General features: G+C 36.5%; 1 protein-coding gene across 6 annotated transcripts in view; it reads left to right on the top strand.

Moving 5' to 3' along the window:
* Positions 1–22905, top strand: part of CNOT6L (CCR4-NOT transcription complex subunit 6 like) — an 84956-nt gene that overhangs the window by 42996 nt on the left and 19055 nt on the right. For all 6 annotated transcript variants that reach the window (XR_014775099.1, XR_014775100.1, XM_084759925.1 and 3 more), the window contains exons 5-8: positions 3935–4024; positions 12497–12565; positions 17561–17718; positions 20679–20833. Coding sequence is in view for 4 of the 6 variants with exons in the window: in XM_084759925.1 (XP_084616051.1) it covers positions 3935–4024; positions 12497–12565; positions 17561–17718; positions 20679–20833 (472 nt within the window). In the remaining 2 variants the exon portion in view is untranslated. The remainder of the gene's footprint in view (positions 1–3934; positions 4025–12496; positions 12566–17560; positions 17719–20678; positions 20834–22905) is intronic.

The following is a 22905-nucleotide window of genomic DNA, read 5'->3' as shown; positions in this document are numbered from 1 at the left end:
TACTGCTTTTGAACTGTTCTAAAACTCAACAGCTGTTAAATTGAACCACCCAAGGTCCATTGGTATTTAAGTAACCAATGGACAGTTTCCTTTTTCCTTTGTAAATTCATTATCTGTTGCTTTTCCCTCCCTTAATTTTGCTCATTCTGTATTGTTTGTGTGTGTGTTGGGGGGGGGTCTATAGGTTTTTATTTGGGGTTTTATTAGAACTGGACTTTTAAGTCCAGTGACAATTCAGAAATCAAATTTTTATCTTGTCCTCCAGTTATATATTAGTGTTATTTGCAGCTTTTCTTGCTTTAATGAATTTTCAGAAGTAACATTGTATTGTTACCGCTGAAATTTTCTTTACTCAGGGTAGTAGTCAGATAGTGATTTGCCTGAAGTTTTCTTTAAATGCTTGGAATGATAAATATTCCCTCTTTGCTTTGTGGTCCTGTTTGCAACATACTTTCATTACTGAGCAGGAACTGGACAACTTCTTTTAGCTGTCTTTCCTGCCTGCACATAGTGTCAAGGTCAGAGGTGAAACTTGAGCTGTTTTTAGTCTTTCCTGTATATAGCCCTTTGCATGATGGTCTTTTAAACTGCCAGGAACACGAAATGAGCTGGTCAAGCCCCCATGGATATCAAATTCTCAAGATTTTCATTTGTTCACCTTATTGTTTGTTCCACCTCTTACCATCGTCCCGACTCCCACACAAAGTTAAAATTTGCCAGTAGTACTTTCCTGCATTCTATTCACCTTACTCAAGCACATGCAGAGTGAGGAGGAGATCCTTCAGCTATCAGCAGTCAGAAAAACACCCTGCAGACCAGGGTGTTTATGAGAGGAAGCAACAGAGCTCCAGCTGGCTGCTCTGACAGTGTGGATCAGAAGCCAGAATTTCAAAACTCTTTTTTCTTAATCAGATTCTTTTTCTTTCTCTTTCTCTTTCTCTTTCTCTTTCTCTTTTTCTTTCTCTTTTTCTTTTCCTTAAATGAATCCTGTCTGGGTGCTGGAGTCATTTGGTACATTTTTCAAGATATCAAATACAGTAATATATTGCTTAAAGACAGGAATATATTCTTAGAAATATGTTTTTAGATAGCTTCATCTTTGTGTGAATATCAAAGAATGTATTTACATAAGCCTAGATGGTAAAGCTAGGAACCCTGTCTCATCTCTTTGTTCAGTCCAAGAATATGATAAATATGAGATGGCAGAGTTGCTATGATATGACAAGACATGTGATTTAGAATAAACGTTTTAAAAATGTGTGGGAGTAATATGTTGTAATATAATGTAATTCATGAACTGCTAGCAGTTTTATTGTCATAAAATATTATGTACTCTACATAACTGTATATCCTATAATCTTATGCAACTGGCTGTTTAACACCACATTACTACAAATACATGAGTACATCATACTTTGGTGTTAGCAAAACTGTAATGTTGCATGATAATAAAATGTTTTTGGCTTCATTGTATTCTTAGGGTACCACCATTACATATCATCTCTTATTGACATCATCATCATCATAATATAACTAGTTTGTTGCTCTTGCATCCAGACAGAATAAGATAGTAGACTCTGGGCCAGACATGACTGTTCAAGTTGCCATGAGCATGTTCCATGGAACAAGAGATCAAATAAACTTCTATAGCTATAGAGCATAAGGAAACCGTAAATCAATGCATTTACTGAATACATTGATAGAGGAGTATCAGCTAAGTGGGAATTCTCTTCATAGATTTCAGATACCTTATTCTTAGCTTTAGGGCTAGTGGAAGCTGATCATTTACTTAAGATTAAGATAGTATCTGGGCCCAGGGGGTCTGCTCAAACTATTGCACTAACCAAGGACAATAGAAGTAGTAAACATCGAACTCCTACTCTGATCTAGCCAATGGACAGCACATTCTCCACAGTTATGTGGAGAGCGGGGACTGACTCTGACATGAACTCTGGTGCCCCATATTTGACCACCTCCCTTGGTGGGGAGGCCTAGTGGCACTCAGAGAAAGGATAAGCAGGCTACCAAGATGAGACTTGATAGTCTATGACCATCTAGTGGGGGAGGAGGTCCCCCTCGGTCATAGACCTAGGGGAGGGGAATAGGGTGAAAGTGGGAGGGAGAGAGGAATGGGAGGATACAAGTGATGGATAACAATTGAGATGTAATATGAATAAATCAATAAAGTAAAATTTTTAAAAAGATAGTATATCCCAAAACTTTCCCTTAATAGTCACAAACATGTTAGACCTAATCCAGGGGTTGGTAATAAATAACTATGAAAGGGGATTAAAGATAGGCTAGGATAATTCTGCTGTCAGTTTGTAATATTCTGTCCCCACAATTATGTTTTAGTCAGTCATTCTCTCGACCCTGCGACACAGAAGTGGCTATGTTACTGATCTAAGCTGATAGTAAACCTACTTTATTTTTATCAGTTTTGCTTTTAGGGTGTGGAGGTTTATTTGAAGGTCCATATTCTGCCACTTTTGATTACTTTTTTTAATCCTTGAATGAATGCTTGTTATTTCTGACTTTTAAGAAATTTATACATTTCTCAAAAGCAGTTTTCCACTGAGTTCTACTTCTAGCCAGGTTTCGTTCTGTTTTGTTTGTTTGTTTTTCTGGTTTTTAACTGGTGCTATATAAGTAATTAGGTAAAGTTGTAAAGCTCTTTTACATATTGGGGGAGGATTGGGTCTACTTTTTTCCTGTTGATAATTGAGAATAAGGTTTGAAATTACTAATATAATTTGTATGGCCTTTTGGGAATATATTGTCTTGGGTGTTTTAGCTTTTGAAAGATGTCACCATTCTCATCTTTTGATGTGTTTGATCCTTTTATCTAGTTTATTTTTAAGGTCTTCTGTCTGTCATTATCATGGTCTAGTTTGTACAACAACCCTTTATTAAACCCATTTGTATATGTTGTACATCCTGCATCAGCTTACTCATTAATTTTTTTCCTAAGTTAGTATTCAAAATTAAGGGTTTGATTACAGCCTTTTCATATATATATATAATTTTTACCTTTTTTCTTATTTAATCTTCCTTTTCCATAATCCCTCCCCCATACAAGCGGCTCATCCACACCCCTGTCACCAGGGTCAGCTCCGTTGTGCTACCTAGTCAAGGTGGAGGTTCTGCTCTCCCAAGTGGTGCCTCTGGTGAGAGATGGGCCCGGCTCTCCAGAGTGCTGCGTCCAGTGAGGGTGTAGGCCAGTTATGTGCGTCCCCTGGACATCCACATGGTCTCTAGCAACTAATACTCAAGATATTTTTTATCACTGTCATAACAAAATTGTCCCTCCACATTTTGCTGTTATTTTGGCAACAGATTCTCTTTATTTTCCTCATGTAATATGTTAATACAGATGTTCTAAGGAGACTTATTTATTTAAAACAATTTGTTTTTATTTTACTCTTATCTATTTGTGTGGGAGGGAGGCACATGTTTTAGTCACAGGGCAATGCTATAGTAGTTGAGTTTTCTTTTACCATGTAGTTCCTGGGGATAACACTTAGGTCATGAAGTTCGGCAGCAAGCAACTTTTTCTGAGTCATCTTGCTGGCCTGGGACCGCTTTTTCATATGAAACCACTCATTCTTTCCTAAATAGAGTTGTTATGTGTTGGATAGCACTCTATCCTTAAAGGTGATGTAGACTTTACAAGGTTATTTTAAAACAAATAATGAATAATATGTGTGTTTATGTATATGCATGTGTGTATTTCTTTTGTCAAGCTCAGATTTCAAGCTCATACACTGAAATCTGCAAATAACTCTTGAAGTTACTACTTATGGATATATTAAAGTGTTTTCTTTAGATGTGTATACTAGATAAAACAGCAAAATTCAGTTTATGATATTAGTATGTTGTTTCATAATGTATGCCCTGAAATTGTAACTGTCTTGTTTTTTGTTTTCTGTTTAAGGCAATCCTTTATCACAGGATATTATGAGCTTATACCAGGACCCAGATGGAACTCGAAAGCTACTGAACTTCATGCTTGACAATCTTGCAGGTAACTCTTAGTGATAAAGCATTGAACTCTGTTGATGTTACCAGTAGCTGGTAGATCACAAATTGCATTTATAGCTACTTACAGGTTTGGAGTTTCTACCTTATGCAGGTAGGACATTCCTTTTTTTCATGTATGGGTACTTTCTGTTTACAAAGTGATAAGCTGAGAGTTTTAGTTACACTGTCTTGTGGAATGTTTACATTTTAAAATGATTTGCTGTTGCTACTACTACAGCTACTACCACTACTACTGAGACGGGGTCTTACTGTGTAACCCTGGCTCATCTGGATATTATAATCTAGACCAGGCAACCTCTGCCTCCTGAGTGTTGGAATTAGAAGCACAAGATCATTTGTAAATGCCACGTATGTAGAGGTGTTAGAGAAGGCCAGAAGAGAGTGTCAGGTTCCCCGGAACTGGAGTTCTATATACGTGGCTGTAGGCTGATGTTAGTGGCTGTGGGCTGGTGTTAGTGGCTGTGGGCTGGTGTTAGTGGCTGTGGGCTGGTGTTAGTGGCTGTGGGCTGGTGTTAGTGGCTGTGGGCTGGTGTTAGTGGCTGTGGGCTGGTGTTAGTGGCTGTGGGCTGGTGTTAGTGGCTGTGGGCTGGTGTTAGTGGCTGTGGGCTGATGTTAGTGGCTGTGGGCTGGTGTTAGTGGCTGTGGGCTGGTGTTAGTGGCTGTAGGCTGGTGTTAAGTGCTAAGAATCAAGCTTGGGTCCCTTTGAAACAGCATCAAGTTCTCTTAGCTGCACAATCACCTCTCCATCCCCAGAATCTGTACATTTTATTGGTACAAATTTTGACATAAAAGTGGTTAGTAATTCCAAGGCTATGAACTCAAGATGGTCTTACTCTTAATCACTAATGGTTACTAGTGGCCTAAATTTCATACAGATGACCTGCAACCTGATCTGTGCACATATTTTTAATTGAAAAGATTACTATCAGTAATGCTTAGACAAGGTGTCTTAACTTAAGGTGTTTTTAGCATTATGTAAAAGTTTGCCCATACAACAATTCTGTTCTTCACTTTTAGTATAGTGTTCAGTAAATTAAATAAGATAATAAGCATTTTATTATACATTTGGCTTTCTGTTACATAGTTTTCCTAACTATAAGTTACCTAAAGTATTCTGTCCATGTTTAGCCTACTAAGCTAAGCTATGATGCAGGTTAAGTGTTTTAAATACTCTTTTGATTTAGTCTATGGGTTTAATTGGAACACAATTACATTATACCTCAAGGTGTTCATAGTTCCCCTCATTGTACATTTGTGGAAAGTGTACAAGCAGTCTTTAAGAATACCAGAGTTACAGAGCAATAAAATGACTGGAGTACATATGTATAATTGTCTTACATAAGAAGGCAATTCTTTATGTTACAACTTTTTATTAGCTTACTTAAGCATTCAAATTTTGGGTATAAGTGTGTAGATTAATTCGGATTTATATATCTTAATTCGGATTTACATATTTTGGAGTAACATTTCTAAAAATACACATTTTTTGGTTATATATGTGTGTTGTTTAATGTGTATTTGTGGTCTGTGAACATGACTGTACGGATATGAATATCTACGTATGGGCACATATAGTGAGGGTCTTTATTTCTTTCCTCCTTATTTATTCCTGGAGACAGGGTCAATCGTTCGGCCAGAATTGGCTTTTTCAGCTAGACAGTCTGGCCTGCAGTCTCTTGGGATATGCCTGTTTTTGCCCTCTCACACAAATGTGTGCAGATATGTTCTATTTTTAGTGTAGTGCTGAGGATTTGATTTTAGGCCCTCATATTTGTAGAATATGCACTCTTACCCACTGAGCCATCTTCATGTCCCTCCTACCCCCCCCCCAAATGTTTGTTTATCAGAGTCTCACTGAGATGTCTTCCTGGCCTCTTTTAAGAAAAAAAAAAATCTACCTACCTATCTATTTGGCAGGGTTTCACTATAGCCTTGGCTGGCCAAGAGCATATACTGTGTAGACCAGGCTGGCTATGAACTCACAGAGACTTGTTTCTGTCTCCCAGGTGCTCAAGGTCTGATCTTCCACACCCTACAAAATTTTAATTTGTTATTTGTGTAGTCATCTGTGCCGTGGCACACGTGTGAAGGTGAGAGGTCAAAGGGTACCTGTAGTCAGCGTTCTCCCACTTTTAAATAGGTTTCAGGATTCAACGTCAGGAAGCCAGGCTTGCACCACAAACATCTTTAACCTTTGAGCCATTTCTTCTACCCCTATATAGTTTGTAAACAGAGCTAAAGAAATTGTAAGTTTCTTCATAGAGATCATTGTTAATATTTTCAGCTGTACTCTTAAAATGAGCTTTATCATAAAAGACCTTCTACTTCTTTCCACCTTACAAAATCTAATGTTTATAATAAAAGGAAAAGCACTTAATCTTACTTAAAATGCTTTTGGCTCAAAGTGACTTGAATTTGAATAATGGAAGACAAACAAATTAGTAAACTTATCTCCAGAATTTTTTTAGTACGCAATCAAGAATTGGTCTAGCGATGTGATTCTGATGGTAGACTGCATGCCTAGTATGCACAGAGCATTTGGTTTTGTCTTCAACACTAAATAAACTAGGTATGTATTATACATATATAATCCTAGCTCTTGTGAGATAGAGAAACAAAGATCAGACGTTCAGAATCATCTTTAGACCACGGGAAGTTCCAAGTCAGTCTGAGATTCTTGAAATTCTGTTTAAAGAATAAAAACACTAGTAATATGTGAACTTTTAATTAAGCTCTGTATATAATACATGCATGCTATTCCCAACTTACAGTCAATATTTTTGTTATCTCTATCAGTGTGGCCAGTTGACCATCTACATATTTTCAGGAGTTCTTTATGTGAGTTATTTGGTATCTATGTTGCCAGTACCCTTTTCTGTGTTTGGCTTATCTTTTGATGAAGAGCATACTTTTAGCATACTAAATGTACTGGGTGTGGGGGTGGGTGGGTAGTAGCAGGCCTGGTATGGTTACAACTTCTGAGTCCTCTCTAAGAACGTCTCCGTACCATAAGATCATGAATGCATCCTCTAGAAACTCCTTTGTCTTTCTTGTAATACTTAGACCTATAACCTTGGAATTGATGTTTGTATAAGGTAGGTATAGTAGGGTGCATGTTTTTCCTCCCAGTCCCAAGCTTCTGGAATAAATGATTCATGAGACTCAATTATTATTTTATAAATACCTAGGCCATATAGCTAGGTTCTTCTGTGACTAGCTCATAACCTAAAATAACCCATTTATACTAATCTACATTCTGCCATGTGGCTGGTTACCTCTGCTTAGGTACCATGCATCTGTCCTCTTCACATCTTCCTCAGTCTGCCAGATGTCCCACGTCTTATTCTATCATTTCTTATATATGCCATAGGTTTTTTAAATTGATAGCGTATGTATCAATACAGTACACAAGATAATCTTTCTACAGTAGGAGTAAAGTTCCATGATACCCCCATAGGTGTATTTTTTTTAAACTCTGAACCACTTATTGATAATCTAATCTAGTCTTTCCTTGCTGATGTTTAATGCCATATCAGAAATAAGTGTGATGCAGCTGATGTTACTCAGTAAAGAGCTTGCCTAGCATTCAAAGAGCCCTGTGCCATATAACCTGGCTATGGTGGTGGCATATGCTTGTAATCTCAGCACTTGGAAGGTGGACAAAGGAGAATCAGAAGTTAAAGGTCATCTTCAATTACATTTGACATTCAATTAAATTAGCCTGAAATACATTAAAACAAATTTTCCTATCTAAAAGATTTTAAATACAATGTATTTTGGTTATATTCTTTCTTCTTACCCAGCTCCTCCCAAATCCTATCCACCCAACTACATGTTTTTTTTCTATCCTTCAAAAAACAGAAACTGAACAAAAAGCAAAAACCAATTTAAAAAAATCAAAATAAAAAGCCATCCCACCCCCAAATGGTGTCCATTTTGTGTTGGCCAGAAGCTACTCCTGGGCATGGATGGGGCTTGCCCAGGACTGTGGTTGATACACTCAGTGACACTCCATTGGGAGAAAAATAGATGTTCCCTTTTCTAGAAGGCATCAATTGGAAATAGCCTTAGTAAGACTTTGTGTACCTCACTTTTCAATGCTCAGACTTCTGGTTTGAACCATGCAGGTCCTGTGCATGTTGTCACAGTCTCTGAGTTCATGTGTGTATCAGTCCTATTGTGTCTGGAGACCCACAGATAGATCATGTGCAGAGACTGAGAGACTTTGGAGCCCTCCTCAACCCCCCCCCCCCCGAAGCTTTCAGGTCTATGCAGAAGAGGAGGTATTAAGGTTTTAAGAACCAGAGGTAGTGGATGATTCAAAAAAACTTTTTAAAAAATTCCATTATATAGAATGGTTTTCAGCTTTTTGGTTTTCATAGTCTTTAGGTAATCTAACAGTATGATCATAGTAGTATAAAAAGTCTTGAGAGTAAAATTTTCTCCTTAGTAGGATTACATTTGACTGCGTGTGGGTTTGTGTTTAAGCCACTGTTCAAATCACTTTTTTCATAATGCCATTGAAAGGTGCAGGAGAAGTGACTTAGCCTTTAAAAGCACTGGTTGGTTGATCTAGAGAACCCAGGTTTAATTTCCACACCCATATGGAAGCCCACAACCTTCCTCATCTTCAGTTCTAGGAGATCCAACACCCTCTGGCTTCCATGGCACCAGGCACACATGTGGTGCAACACTCATATACATACAGTAATAAGATCCTATTTTTCAGCATAGTAATGTTATTTTGTATTATATTAAATCCATCCATGCAGTACTTTAGAAGAATTGACATGTCAACAACGTTGTATTTTATTGCTTTATTAATTGGGACCTTCTGGAATTTCAGTTTTGAATTTTAGGCTTTTTAATCAGTCTTCCATGTTTTATTTTTTAATTTTGACTTTGTGACATTTTTATAGTCATAAGAATAAAGCTTTGGTACCTTAATGATTACTGCTGATTTGTGGAATTGCTATTTTAATACACTTTTTCGATATTCAGTCATATTTCTTAACAGTCATATTTCTTAACACTTGGTATATGTGCCCTGAAATACTATACCACACAGTTTGATAAGCTTTTTTTTTTTAAATTCCTATAATACATTTTTATTTCACTTTGTACAATGTTTGTCTGCCAACAAGTACAATTTGATTTTTTCCCAATGCTTACACGTTTTATTTTTTTCTTTATAGCGCTTGCAAAGAATACGCAGTAAAAAGCTAATTGAAAGTGGTGATACAGCTTATCCTTGTCAAATATAATTTACTTTGAATAATTTAGAATCAAATATATTCACTGTATCTTTTATATAGATAAGTTTTATTGAGGATATTTTCTAGTTTGTTTTTCCTTGAGTAGATATTAAGTTTTGTTAAATGCTGATAATTGAGATAGATATTGTTAGTCATTTTTCTCTTAATTTTCTATTTTACTTTAATTGTTTTTTGTATGTTATGCCATTTTTGTATCCTCTAAATAAACTCAAGTAGATTGCAATATATTGTACTTCTTTTTCTGTATCACTAGTTTTAATTTACTAATACTTTTAGAATTGTTTTTATCTGTGTTTGAGTCAGAGTTGCAAGCAACTTTTTTCTTCATTGTCATTGTCAATTTTTATTTCTGAGGTGGTGATTTCATGAAATCTGTTGAGAATTGTATTATTTGGGAGAGTTTATTTATTTTTGCTGCTGCTGCTACTGCAGAATATATCTGGGCCTGAAGTTTACTTTCAAGAAGTTTCTTTTTTTTCTTTTTTTTTTTTTTTTTGGTTTTTCGAGACAGGGTCTCTCTGTGTAGCCTTGGCTGTCCTGGACTCACTTTGTAGACCAGGCTGGCCTCGAACTCACAGTGATCCGCCTGCCTCTGCCTCCTGAGTGCTGGGATTAAAGGCGTGCACCACCACGCCCGGCGAAGTTTCATTTTTTAAAGCTTTATTTTACATGTTTATTTTATATGATTATTTGTATGTATATAAGAGTTTGCCTGCATGTATACATGTTATCATGAGAATGTCTGATACTTGAGGAGGTCAGAAAAGGGTGTCTGAAACCAGTTACCGAAGGCTGCAAGCCACCATTTGGGGTTTAGTGCCCTAAATGATTTTAACTACTGAGCTGTCTCTGCAGCCCCTGCTTCTGATATTTTAAGCTGTTGTTAAGTATTCTTATGGTTTAGTGGATTAATTATTTCATTATGTAATTGCCCTTTGTGTTCTTCCTATTTTTTTATTGTGAAACTGTTTTATTAAATATTACATAGCCATTCTTGCTTTTTTAAAAGTTATTTTCTAATTTTTAATATTATATTTGAAGATACGGAGAATAGTTGAGCCATACCTTTTATTCAACCCACCAAGATATTTTTCCTTTTAGTTTATTTTAACTAAAGTCTAGGTAGTCATACTTGGTAACATAACAGTTTTTAATAATCTTTTCTTTGGCCATCAAATGCAGTTTAAGAGCAGGTAGTGAAGTAGGTAATGTTCATGCTCCTAGCTTTGCCCATTCCTTGTCTCTTTTTCATATTTTACTGTATTTCTCTTTGGAGTGCTTCCTGTAGCACTAGCCATCCTTAAAGGCAGTTCTGTTAGTGATCAGTCTTGTGGTTTTCCATTGCATACTGACTGACCTTATTTCATATTCATCTCAGCCTCACAAGAGTTTGGAGTATCTAGGACTACATGCATGCACCCATGACCAGCTCCTGATTTCCAAAGGATAATTCTGCTGGATACCTAACTTTTAGCTGACAATTCTTTTCATGTAGCCATTTTAAAATGTAGTGTTTCCTTGGGCTTTCAATGTAATTTAAGCTGGTGTTTTCCTATAGGTAATCTGTTAGGTCTTTGGTATTTCTGATTTTTTTTCTTTAGTTTTAAAGTTTAGTTAGAATCTGTCTTGGAATAGATTTCATTAAAATTATTGGACTTTAGTTTACTTCTTTGATTCCTAGTTGAATAGAAATTTTTATCCATTATCTTTTAGAAAACTTTTTCAGCCTTCTATTCTTTCTTCTAGACTTCTAAAGATAGGAATTAAATTTTTTTTATAGTTCCATAAGTATTTTCACATTTTATTTTACTTTTTATTTTTTCAAGATAGGGTTTGTCTGGATAGCCTGCAACTTGCTCTGTAGACCAGGCTGGCCTCAAACTCACAGAGATATGCCTGCCTCAGCCTCCCGAGTGCTAGGATCAAAGGCGTGCCCCAACACCACCAGGTGTGTTTTCACATTTTCAAAGTCTTTTTTCCTGAGGGTTTGTTTTTGTTTGTTTGTTGTTGTTTTTTCCTTTTTAAACTTGTATTCATTCATTTGTTCTAAAAGTAAATGGTTTTTTCTTTTGTAATTTTTGTACATTTGTGTCTTTTCAGTGGTCTCAGTTCTTGTTCAACAAGATGGGTTTGAAAAAGTCCAGTAGCTTGAGAGCACACGATGTTTCTCAAGGAATGATTGAAGTACAAATGTAGCACAGCATCATAGATAATTGCTTCATCTTGGGCAGGACTATTCTAAGACTGTAATTTTCCTGGAATCCAAGGTGATTGCAGCTTTGAGATAAATGTCTGCAGACCTTTTGGGAACTCTGGGATAGGACATTCAGAAAATTCACAGCAACATACTCCAACTACTATCTTTGTGTCCTCAGCTTTGAAGAGAATGAGCAGACAGTGAAAGCTTCATTAGAAAAGTCTGGGTTATTTTTTGTTTTGTTTTACATTCATTTTCTTTTTCTCTTTTAAGATACTTGATTTACCAGGTTGTTAAAATTTCACATAGCTTTGATTTTGCAGAAGGGAACAAAGCTAAGTCACTATAACCTATCTATGTAATTAAAAAGATTTTGCTTATGGTTTTAAATTTAAAGCACTTTTCATAAAATCACACATGTGGAAATACCATTAATGAGTTTCTTAATGTTCCTTTCTAATACTAGTTTTATGTCCTTTGCATCATTCTTTTTAGAAATGTAAATGAATTTCATTATTGTATTTGTATGCACTGTGTGTGGGCACTGTGTGTACTTGGAGAGGTCAGAGGACAACTTTGTCAAGATTCCTTTCACCTTGTCTTGTGTTGCTGTCACTGTACTGCATACTCGGTGTTACCGGGCTTTGAGCTTCTAGCCAATTCTCTGGCCTCCTTTCATCCTAGAGGAGTTCAGGGATTACATGTACAAAAGGATGAGGCTTCCACATAGGCTCCGAGGATGGAGGTGGAGTTCATTCAGGCTGGTACAACAGGAGTTTTTACCTCTGATTCCTACTTATTTTTTTCTTAAACATCTTTTAGATTTGAAGTCTTAATTAAATTCTAGGATTGGATTTTTAAGTCCATTTGTAGGCCCTTATAGCCAAATAATAAATAGGTTGATTTGGTATTAGAAACTAAATGATACTGATTTTACAAACATATAGGATTACTTTATGTTTTTAATTTTTTTTTCTTTCAGTTCATCCAGAGCAGCTTCCTCCGAGGCCATGGATTACATTAAAAGAACGAGACCAAATTCTGCCATCAGGTAGCTTTTCTCATCTTTGGCTTTTAAAATAAAATTTTTTTGAGCTTTGTGATTAATAGATTAACATTTTGTCCACCATCGGTATAGATGGGTTCAAAAGTATTGATAGCTTGATTAAACAGCATCAACATTAAGATAGACCTATTATACAAGTAAACATCTTATATTTTTCACACTGGCACACGGGACTAGAAAGTTACTCCTTGTGATGCAGCTCTTTAAGAAACCGTAGATGATTCTTAAATTATCTAATGAGCAATAACTTTTTTTCTGAAGAAAGTTGAATTTCTTAGATGCCTTATCTTTCTTGAGAAGACAACTGTGGTATTTAGTGTTTAAGGTAGAAGTGGAGGGAGCGATGTGGAAAGAGGAGGGGCTGCAGCAGGGAGTGGGAGCACTCAGGTGAGGAGGGGCTGCAGCAGGAAGTGGGAGCACTCAGGTGAGGAGGGGCTGCAGCAGGAAGTGGGAGCACTCAGGTGAGGAGGGGCTGCAGCAGGAAGTGGGAGCACTCAGGTGAGGAGGGGCTGCAGCAGGAAGTGGGAGCACTCAGGTGAGGAGGGGCTGCAGCAGGAAGTGGGAGCACTCAGGTGAGGAGGGGCTGCAGCAGGGAGTGGGAGCACTCAGGTGAGAGGGGCTACAGCAGGGAGTGGGAGCACTCAGGTGAGGAGGGGCTGCAGCAGGGAGTGGGAGCACTCAGGTGAGGAGGGGCTGCAGCAGGAAGTGGGAGCACTCAGGTGAGGAGGGGCTGCAGCAGGGAGTGGGAGCACTCAGGTGAGAGGGGCTGCAGCAGGGAGTGGGAGCACTCAGGTGAGAGGGGCTGCAGCAGGGAGTGGGAGCACTCAGGTGAGGAGGGGCTGCAGCAGGGAGTGGGAGCACTCAGGTGAGAGGGGCTGCAGCAGGGAGTGGGAGCACTCAGGTGAGAGGGGCTGCAGCAGGGAGTGGGAGCACTCAGGTGAGGAGGGGCTGCAGTAGGGAGTGGGAGCACTCAGGTGAGGGGTTGCAGCAGGAAGTGGGAGCACTCAGGTGAGGGGTTGCAGCAGGAAGTGGGAGCACTCAGGTGAGGGGCAATAGGAACAAAGTGTCTCGTGTCTGAAAGTGTCAGAATGAAACTCACTATTAATTAAAATTAAAAATAGTGTAAAATGAGTTTTATACATTAAATGAGTTTGGTAGAAATGTCAACAGGATTGACATTAACTACATGTGAAGACATTTTAGGTTTGGGAATTCTGCTTAAAATAAGTTGTGAAAAAAATAAGTTGTGAAGGGGCTAGAGAGATGGCTCAGTGGTTAAGAACACTTGCTGCTCTTAAAGAAGACCTGGGTTCAGTTCCCAGTGCCCACATGGCATCACAGCCACGCATAATTCCAGTTCCCGGGGATCTGGTTCTCTTCTGGCCTCCTCAGGAAGTAAGGCTGCTTGTGGTGTAATAGGTACAGGAACTCATGCATACACATAAAATAAAACCTTTATTAAAAATTGTGAATATTATTTAGGTGCCTTTTAAATTGTATCCATAAATATTTTTATGATACTTAATTTCAATTTAAAAATTAAATGAAAATTTTAACTTTGATGGGTTAGACCAGTCACCAAATGCTACTTCTTTAATGATTTTAAAAGGGTATACTGCAGTTAGGCGTTACTGTCTACATTTTGAGAAGTTTCTTCTTCTGTTTCTGAGGAGTTTTTTGTTGTTGTTGGTTTGCCTTTTGGGGGGTTTTTGTTTTCTGTTTTTGTTGTTGTTTTAATTTTAGGGTTTTTTTTTTAAAGTCAGGGTCTCTTTATTATTGTAGGTCTGGCTACCCTAGAACTTGCTGAGTGGATCAGGCTGGTCCCACTTGCTTTTGCCTCCCACATGCTGGTATTAACAGTGTGTACCTCCATGCCTGGCCTTTTGGCTTTTTTTTTATATAAGAGGATTCAAAACAAAAATATTTCAGTATTATGTGGAAGTATAACTTCTTCATGGTTCTCTTTGTATTTTAATGATGCTGAGAAATAATTTTGCACAAAACAGTTTTACATCTTACCTAGGCTTATTTTAAAGTCACCACACTGTAGGAAAGCATCAGCCTATTAAGTAGACATTGTTCCAAAACCACAAATAACAATTGTTTTAGCATGATGCATATTAAGTAATCTATGTAAAAGGAACACTTAAGTTTTCTAGAGTGCCTTGAATTAAATGGATTTATTTTACAATTGGGTTTCTGGAGTGTGGTTTATGTCCTTTATACCCTAAAAACTTTTTTTAATGGAATTTCTTTTCCTTCCTTGGTTAGATTTTTATATTATGTTAAGTGAAATTAAGCCAGATACTGAAATACAAATACTTCATGTTTTCTCTTATATTTGAAATCCAGATTTAAAAAAAAACAATCACATAAGGCCTGAAGATAGAAAGGGTGGAAGTTATGTGGGAAGAGGAAGGGAACATTATAGGAGGAGGATGCAGCAGGGGTGGGAGCACTCAGGCGGGGGGATATGAACGTTATAGGAGGAGGATGCAGCAGGGGTGGGAGCACTCAGGAGGGGGATATGAACGTTATAGGAGGATGCAGCAGGGGTGGGAGCACTCAGGAGGGGGATATGAACGTTATAGGAGGATGCAGCAGGGGTGGGAGCACTCAGGAGGGGGATATGAACATTATAGGAGGAGGATGCAGCAGGGGTGGGAGCACTCAGGAGGGGGGATATGAACATTATAGGAGGAGGATGCAGCAGGGGTGGGAGCACTCAGGAGGGGGGATATGAACATTATAGGAGGAGGATGCAGCAGGGGTGGGAGCACTCAGGAGGGGGGATATGAACATTATAGGAGGAGGATGCAGCAGGGGTGGGAGCACTCAGGAGGGGGGATATGAACGTTATAGGAGGAGGATGCAGCAGGGGTGGGAGCACTCAGGAGGGGGGATATGAACAAGGTATCTGATGTATGAAGGAGTCAGAATGAGATTCACTATTTTGTACAATGAGCATATACTAATTAAAATTAAAAAGAGTGTAAAATGAGTTTTATATATTAAGGATGAACATAATTTGGAAGAAAGGTTTTTACACAGCCACATTTCTATTAAGAAAAGGAGCAATACAGAGAGCTTAATATTAACTAGTCAGTGATTCCTAAAGCAATGTATTCTTAGGGTTAACTGTGATGAACAGCTAGTAAACATTTTTCTTAGTGTGGTACTAACTGAATAGATGCCGAGTGTCAGCATTGAAAATGCCCCGTTCTCTTACTGAATAGAGAGCTGTGTATAATAACTCAGGGTAGTTAAGCATAATTTATAATCAAGTGATTATAATAATTAACTATACAATAATCAAGCCCAGTTAGTGAAAAATCTTTCAGGTAGAAATGGAGGATAAGGAAATTATTACTGCAGCCTAATTTTCATTCTAAAGCTTGCAAACATTCTGATGGTATAGAATTTTAGTTTTTGTTAGAGAAACTTTCTCTGCTAGACCTTTCTAGAAAAATCCTCAAAAAGTCTCAGATATGAATGAAGCCAATAACAGTAACAGTTTCCTTTTCTTTTCCTCTTCACAATGGTACTCCAAATCTGGAGAGGCAGAACATGGCAAACTCAGGGTGCTCACTTCACAGTGTAGTGGCTTACGATTGGTTCTGGGTCATCTCCAAAGTAAACACAGAGGATATGAATAACTCCACCGAACATTAGCATTCAGTATACAAAATGGCCATGAATCAGATACTTTCCTGCCTTTCTCATTATTGAAAGTGAACCCAACTCCAATAAAGATAATTCATGTTGAATTGCTTGCAAATTTATGAAATTGGTAATTCCTAAACATGGCAGGTTTATTATACTCAAGTGGTATCCCTTTTGAAAGTATGCATGCCATGAACCTAACGCTCGGACTTAGTGTAGAGTTATATTTGTGTTATCAGGTTTTTTGTTGTTAATGATGCTTTTTTTTAATTGTCTACAAAGTGAGACGGGTGCATACTCAAGATGGAGAATGTTGAGAGTAGTTAGGTCTTTTTATAGTTAAACATGCATTTTAATTTGAGTCAGTTCAGAATTTTGTTAAACTTCACTTCCCGTTTCACGGATATTTAGGGGCCAGAAGTTGTGGATTGCCAATCATCAAAGTGATCATTTATGGTACTGGTCTTAGAGCATATTTTGGAGTAGTGAGGGCACCTGGATTATTAGCTAACTTATAGTTGTTGGATTTTTGGTTTGTGTTTTGTTTTGTTTTGGTTTTTGGTTTTTCGAGACAGGGTTTCTCTGTGTAGCTTTGACTGTCCTGGACTCACTTTGTAGACCAGGCTGGCCTCGAATTCACAGCATCAGCCAGCCTCTGCCTCCTGAGTGCTGGGATTAAAGGCGTGTGCCACTAAGTAAGAGTCTTATAGAATGATAATTTTATTTCAGAAATGAACACTAGATTGGCAAAAAGAATTCTCTTATGGCTAAATTTTGTTCATTCTCTTCTGGCTCAGATTAGTGGAAGTAATAATAGGTCCCCAAAATATTAACTATCAATATTTTTGTAAAAAGTAATGAAATTAGAACCCTTTGACTGAAATAGAATTTGCCTTTGTTTTAGTTAAAATGAACCCTCTTCTCAGTAAATCACATGCAAACAATTGATACTCTGATTTTCACATTCTGAATTTATTAAATTTTCTTAAATTTAGAATATGGATCGTTAATTCTAGACTATTAAATAAACATTGATGTAATGTACTTCAGTGAAATCATCAGGTAACACTGTAAGTGCAATTGTCTTTTACTTAAAAGGTGAGCATAAAAGCATAGAAGATCCTATCTCTTTGAGAAATCCTGCATTCCAAGTAAAACAAAGGAAAATACTTTATCAGAATTTACTTCTCCTGGCATTTTGCCTGGAATGATATATGAACTGTATTTGTGTGCTTATGCAGGTATATTCTTGATACTGATTAACAAAAAATTGCCTAATTTCCTCCCTTTGTCTGTTTTTTTTCTCCTGCTTCTTAGCATCATTCACGGTTATGTGTTACAATGTGTTATGTGATAAATACGCTACCCGGCAGCTATATGGCTATTGCCCGTCCTGGGCATTAAACTGGGAATACAGGAAAAAGGGAATTATGGAAGAAATTGTTAACTGGGACGCAGATATCATTAGTCTTCAGGTAACACTATGGAAATTAAGTTGTGCTTAGCTTAAAGGTGAGCTAAAAATAGTAGAAGATCCTACCTCTGGGAGAGAAGTCTGTGTTCAGAGCAAAACTCAAAAAAAAAAAAGTTTCACTCCTTTAAAGGGGGGTTAATTTTAATAAAAGTTAGAGATTTCCACAGTGTGACTATATTGCTGTCTGGGAACATGTGCACTTATTTTTATTTACTATTTTCTGATTTTAATCTTGCCTCTTATCCGTGTTAACAATTCCCCCCAAGAACAATTTATTAGAATTATTGAAAGAGAAAATTGCAGAAAGATTACTAGTCTTTCAGGAATTTAAATTTTACTTAGAGTTGAGTTCAGAAGAAAGTGTTTCCTTAAAAATATTTCTTAAGGTTAAACATTTTAAAAACTGCACAATCATAAGTTTTACCTTACTTTATAAACTATTTCTAAAACTTAGACTTATCTAATTTTTTTTCTTTTTTTCTGGTACATTTATACAGATCTATATTGGTAATTTTTTCTATCTGTTTGACTTCTCTAAAATCATTTAAAAAATTCCTTTCAATTCCTTTAAATACTTTTTATGGGCTCAGGAGGTGGGCCACTCACAGAAGAAGAGCCCAGTTGTAAAAGTCACATAGCCTTGAGTTGAAGAAGTAGACTTTAGAGTCTACTTTAATAGCACTGTATTTAATAGCACTGTATTTACTGAAATTAACTGAGGAAAAAATATGTATTCTTTGGATATTAAAATTTCTTTTCAGCATTTACCAATTATTAGCCCACAATGTTTGAATAGGATTTTTTTAGTAATTTTATTAATTTTAAAGCATATTAAGTGTTTTTGTTTTGAAATTTTTAAGTTGACAATTATATACATTTCTTAGATATAGTCTAGTATCTTAATATATCTATATAGTATGTTATGGCTAAGTCAGGCTTGTACATATATCTATCACCTAAAATAGTTGCCATTTCTTAAGGATGCTTTAAAATTATTGTAGTATTTTCATACACTTTCAGTATATCCTGGGAAAAAACCTGAACTTGTTTTTCGTTTTTATTTATTTATTTATTTATTTATTTATTTTGGCTACATAAAAGGCCTCAGTCTAGCCATTCCTACACAGTGAGACCTTATCTCAAAAAAGAGAACCTACCAAACAAGGAAAACATTTTTAAAAAATAAAATAGCTTGGTAGTTGTTTGTTTTGTATTTTACATCTTCTGAGACGTAGTAAGTAAAAATCTTTAAAGATTAAATATTCTTATAAATAGTAAGAATGGCCAGAATTGGGGGAGAAGGAAGCAAACAGTATTTATAGTAGTAACATGCTGTGCCTTTGTATATGAAATGTAGTTTGAAAGATAAATAAGGATTTAAGAAAGCTTTTCTTTTGTAAAAGCCACAGTATATTATAGAATATTCTGGAAAAATCGAAAAATTACAAAGTATGACCAAGAAAAACATGTGTTCCTATATGTCGAAGACAACCAATATGCTGAAGCCTCTGAAACATTTTTTGTATACTTTTTGTTCTTTTCATTTAATTAACTTATTTATTTATTACTTTTTTTGTTTTGTTTTGTTTTTCCAGACAGGGTTTCTCTGTGTAGCCTTGGCTGTCCTGGACTTGCTTTGTAGTCCAGGCTGACCTCGAACTCACAGTGATCTGCCTGCCTCTGCCTCCCAAGTGCTGGGATTAAAGGCGTGCGCCACCACCGCCCAGCGCTTCATTTATGTTTGTTTTTTCTTGTTTTTGTTTTTGTTTTTTTAATACAAAGAGAATCTACTATTGGCATATTTTGTTTGTTCACTTAATGCAAATGCATTTTCATGTTCCTCAAACTCTTAAAATCAGTATATGAATATAATTCCATGAATACAATTTTTATACAGTGGGACAGTCACTTAGATTTTTGTTATAAAATCATGTTGTTACGAGCACGTTCATGGGACTGGAGGGGGCTCAGTGGTTAAGAGTAGTGTCTGTTCTTCTAAAGGACCTGGGTTCAACTCCCAGCACCCACTTGGCAGCTCACAACCATCTGTAACTCCAATTCCAGGTGATCTGACACCCTCACACCAGTGCCCATTAAATTAAATAAACACACACACATGCATACATAGATACATGCATACATGCATACATACATACATACATACATAGATACATACATACATACATACATAGATACATGCATACATACATACATACATGCATACATACATACATACATAGATACATGCATACATACATACATACATACATAGATACATACATACATACATACATACATACATGCATACATACATACATACATAGATACATGCATACATACATACATACATACATACATATATTTACCTTCATATGTAAATATCAACACCTCCACATTTGATTATTTCATTTGGAAAGGCTTATTTAAAATATTCTATGGGTTAAAGAATAAAATCTAACTTAACTATTAAACTAAGAGACTTACGATTGCTATTTCTAAAATTTTGAGCAATTTTAGGGTTTTTTTTTTTTCATTATTGTTGAAAGAGTATCTTTCACACTCTTCAGGTTTCATTTCTTTCTTTCACAATTGGAAGAGAATAGTTAATGTGTAATCATTTTTCTCTTTAGGTGAAAGATTTACTATTTCCTATCACCTAACCTACCATCCATCCATGCTTTAATTACAATGTGGAGGAAGTGAGATATTTTGGAGTGAACCCTAACTTAGGAGTCAAGAGAGCTGAGAGCTACCCCTATCCTTAGGTTCACCAGTGCTGTGAACATAGGAAAGCCAGGTTTAAAATGCTGCACATGTCAAGTACAGTGCTAATGATAAGGTAGCCGGGCAGCACGCTACAGGAAGTGCTTTGTCTTAGTCACGCCTTACCACTGCAGAATATTTTTATGTCTTAGTCATTTTCACTCTGTCATGTAGATAACGATTTTTTTTTCATCTTAGGAAGTGGAAACAGAGCAATACTTTACTCTCTTTCTGCCAGCATTGAAGGATCGTGGATATGATGGATTTTTTTCCCCAAAGTCACGTGCCAAAATCATGTCTGAGCAGGAAAGAAAGCATGTGGATGGTTGTGCAATATTCTTCAAAACAGAAAAGTGAGTCAAGAGATGTATCACGGGAATGTATGCTTAATTACACTTATGTTTCATACATTGAAGATAGACTTTAGTTTGACTATAAAGAGGTAAAACTAGAAATTGCAAGTGTTGTAGTTAAAATTATTCTTCTTAGGCAGCATACTGAAAATGATGATGTTTATTGTATTATTTCTATCTTACTGGCAAAATAGTCACAGCTGGATGTAGCCAGGCTTTTTGGCTACTTTATTGGATTCTTTCATCTACCACACATCTCTACCCCAATTCCTTCCAACCCCCCAAGGCTAGGTAGAGGGAAAAGGGGCCGCAGTTCTCTTTAGACTACTTCCTGATGATTAAGGCTGTCAAGTTCCTTGAAGCAAGTCTGCTCTTTGTCATCAGAATATCTCCCATGTAGCAGCCAGCAATCTAACAACAGCAAAAGCAGCAACAGGAACCTCCAGGAACAGGGAGAGCAGCAGCCTCCACAGGTCCTCTCAGGACTCTTACGTTTATAGCCATTAAGAGTCCCCAGAATTCCAAACATAAACTATCTGCAGCTGGCACAAAAATCACACCCCTGCTAGACATGACACGCATCCTAGTTAGTAGGTGTGGACAGTATGAAGCAGCCCCATATCCCACACCTGGCACTAAAACAAAAACATTCATATAACATAACAGTTTTTAAAGAATCTAAAATTCTCACTATAGATGGATTTTAAAATACAATATTAAAAATATTATCATAAAGTAAAATATTGTTTCCATGTAAAGTAGAATTAGTACCTTCTAATAGCAATAATTGATGTGGATTTTGTTCTGAGATTTCATTCATATGATCCTTTTTATTTTCAGCTAATATTTTATGTATGTACTTAATAACTTATTTACTGAATGCTTATTGTCTGTGCTAGGCATAAAAAAATCCAGATCTCACTAGAAATTCAAATATAGCAGGAAAAGATAGGAACAAAGGACAACCAAATATAGTACAGTGTAGATAAGAAAGTTGTAGAGGTATAGAGAGCATAGGACTTAGGGAAGCAGGGAATTAAAAGATTAACACCACTTAGTGAGAAGTAAATATATAGAACCGTGAGAGAAGTTGAATTCCATGGTTAATACTTGGACTTGACACATTAGCAGGATCCTATACACACGTTTGTGCCTATTTTTCTAATATTTTCCTGTTTAATCCCCATTATAACAAAATCAGTCAGTTTTTTTTTTCTGAGAGCACATCTTTCCATCATAACATACTATTTTATGTGAACAAGTCAATGAATTTGAAAGCTATTTGGCTCACTTCTTATTTGTATGTACCCAATTTTTTATCTTTCCATGAATTTTTAATAAACATGATCTCTAAATAATAGTGTAGAGCTCTATAAATAATGGGGAATATACTCAGTTCCTTGTTTTGTTTTTTACAAATTTCATTTTTCTACGTTAAAAAGTCCTTTCTAATTATTTATGGATTGTCTTGTTTAAATTTTAAAGTGACTGTCAGAAATAGGTAGGTAACCATTTTCTAATTTTTTGTTTTGTTTTGCTTTTTGTTGTTTAGATAATGAAAACAAGACAGGCAGACAGGTTCCATGAGCAAGGCTACTTGATACTTGAGACCTTCCTTTATAGTTCACACTATCAACTTTTATAACAAATACAATTTTTTAGGTTTTTGCTTCAGCTCTGGTATTACTTTTGCTTCTTACAAGGCTACCTCATTTAGAAGTTTTAGTGCCATTTCAAACTGTTCCCCCCCTTTTTTAAAGTATATTGTGGTACTCCTTTCTCATTGGCCAGCTGTGTTATTGATTTTTTTTTTTTTTTACTGCATTTAGTAGTCTGTGATTTTAATTCTTTAAAATGAGGTCTTGATTTATGGTTTCTCATGATAATTTGCTATCAATTAAATATGGGGCTCAAGAGATGGCACATGTTAAGAGTACCTTGGTGGTACACACCTTTAATTCCAGCACTCTGGAGGCAGAGGCTGGCAGATCTCTGTTAGTTCAAGACCATCCTGGTCTACATAGTAAGTTCTTGGCCAGTCAAGGCTACATAGAGATACCTTAAAAACAACA

This window comes from Acomys minous (assembly GCF_964271855.1).
Source record: "Acomys minous genome assembly, chromosome: 15".
NCBI classification, from domain to species: Eukaryota; Metazoa; Chordata; class Mammalia; order Rodentia; family Muridae; genus Acomys; species Acomys minous.
This window is presented reverse-complemented; position numbering and strand designations above follow the sequence as displayed.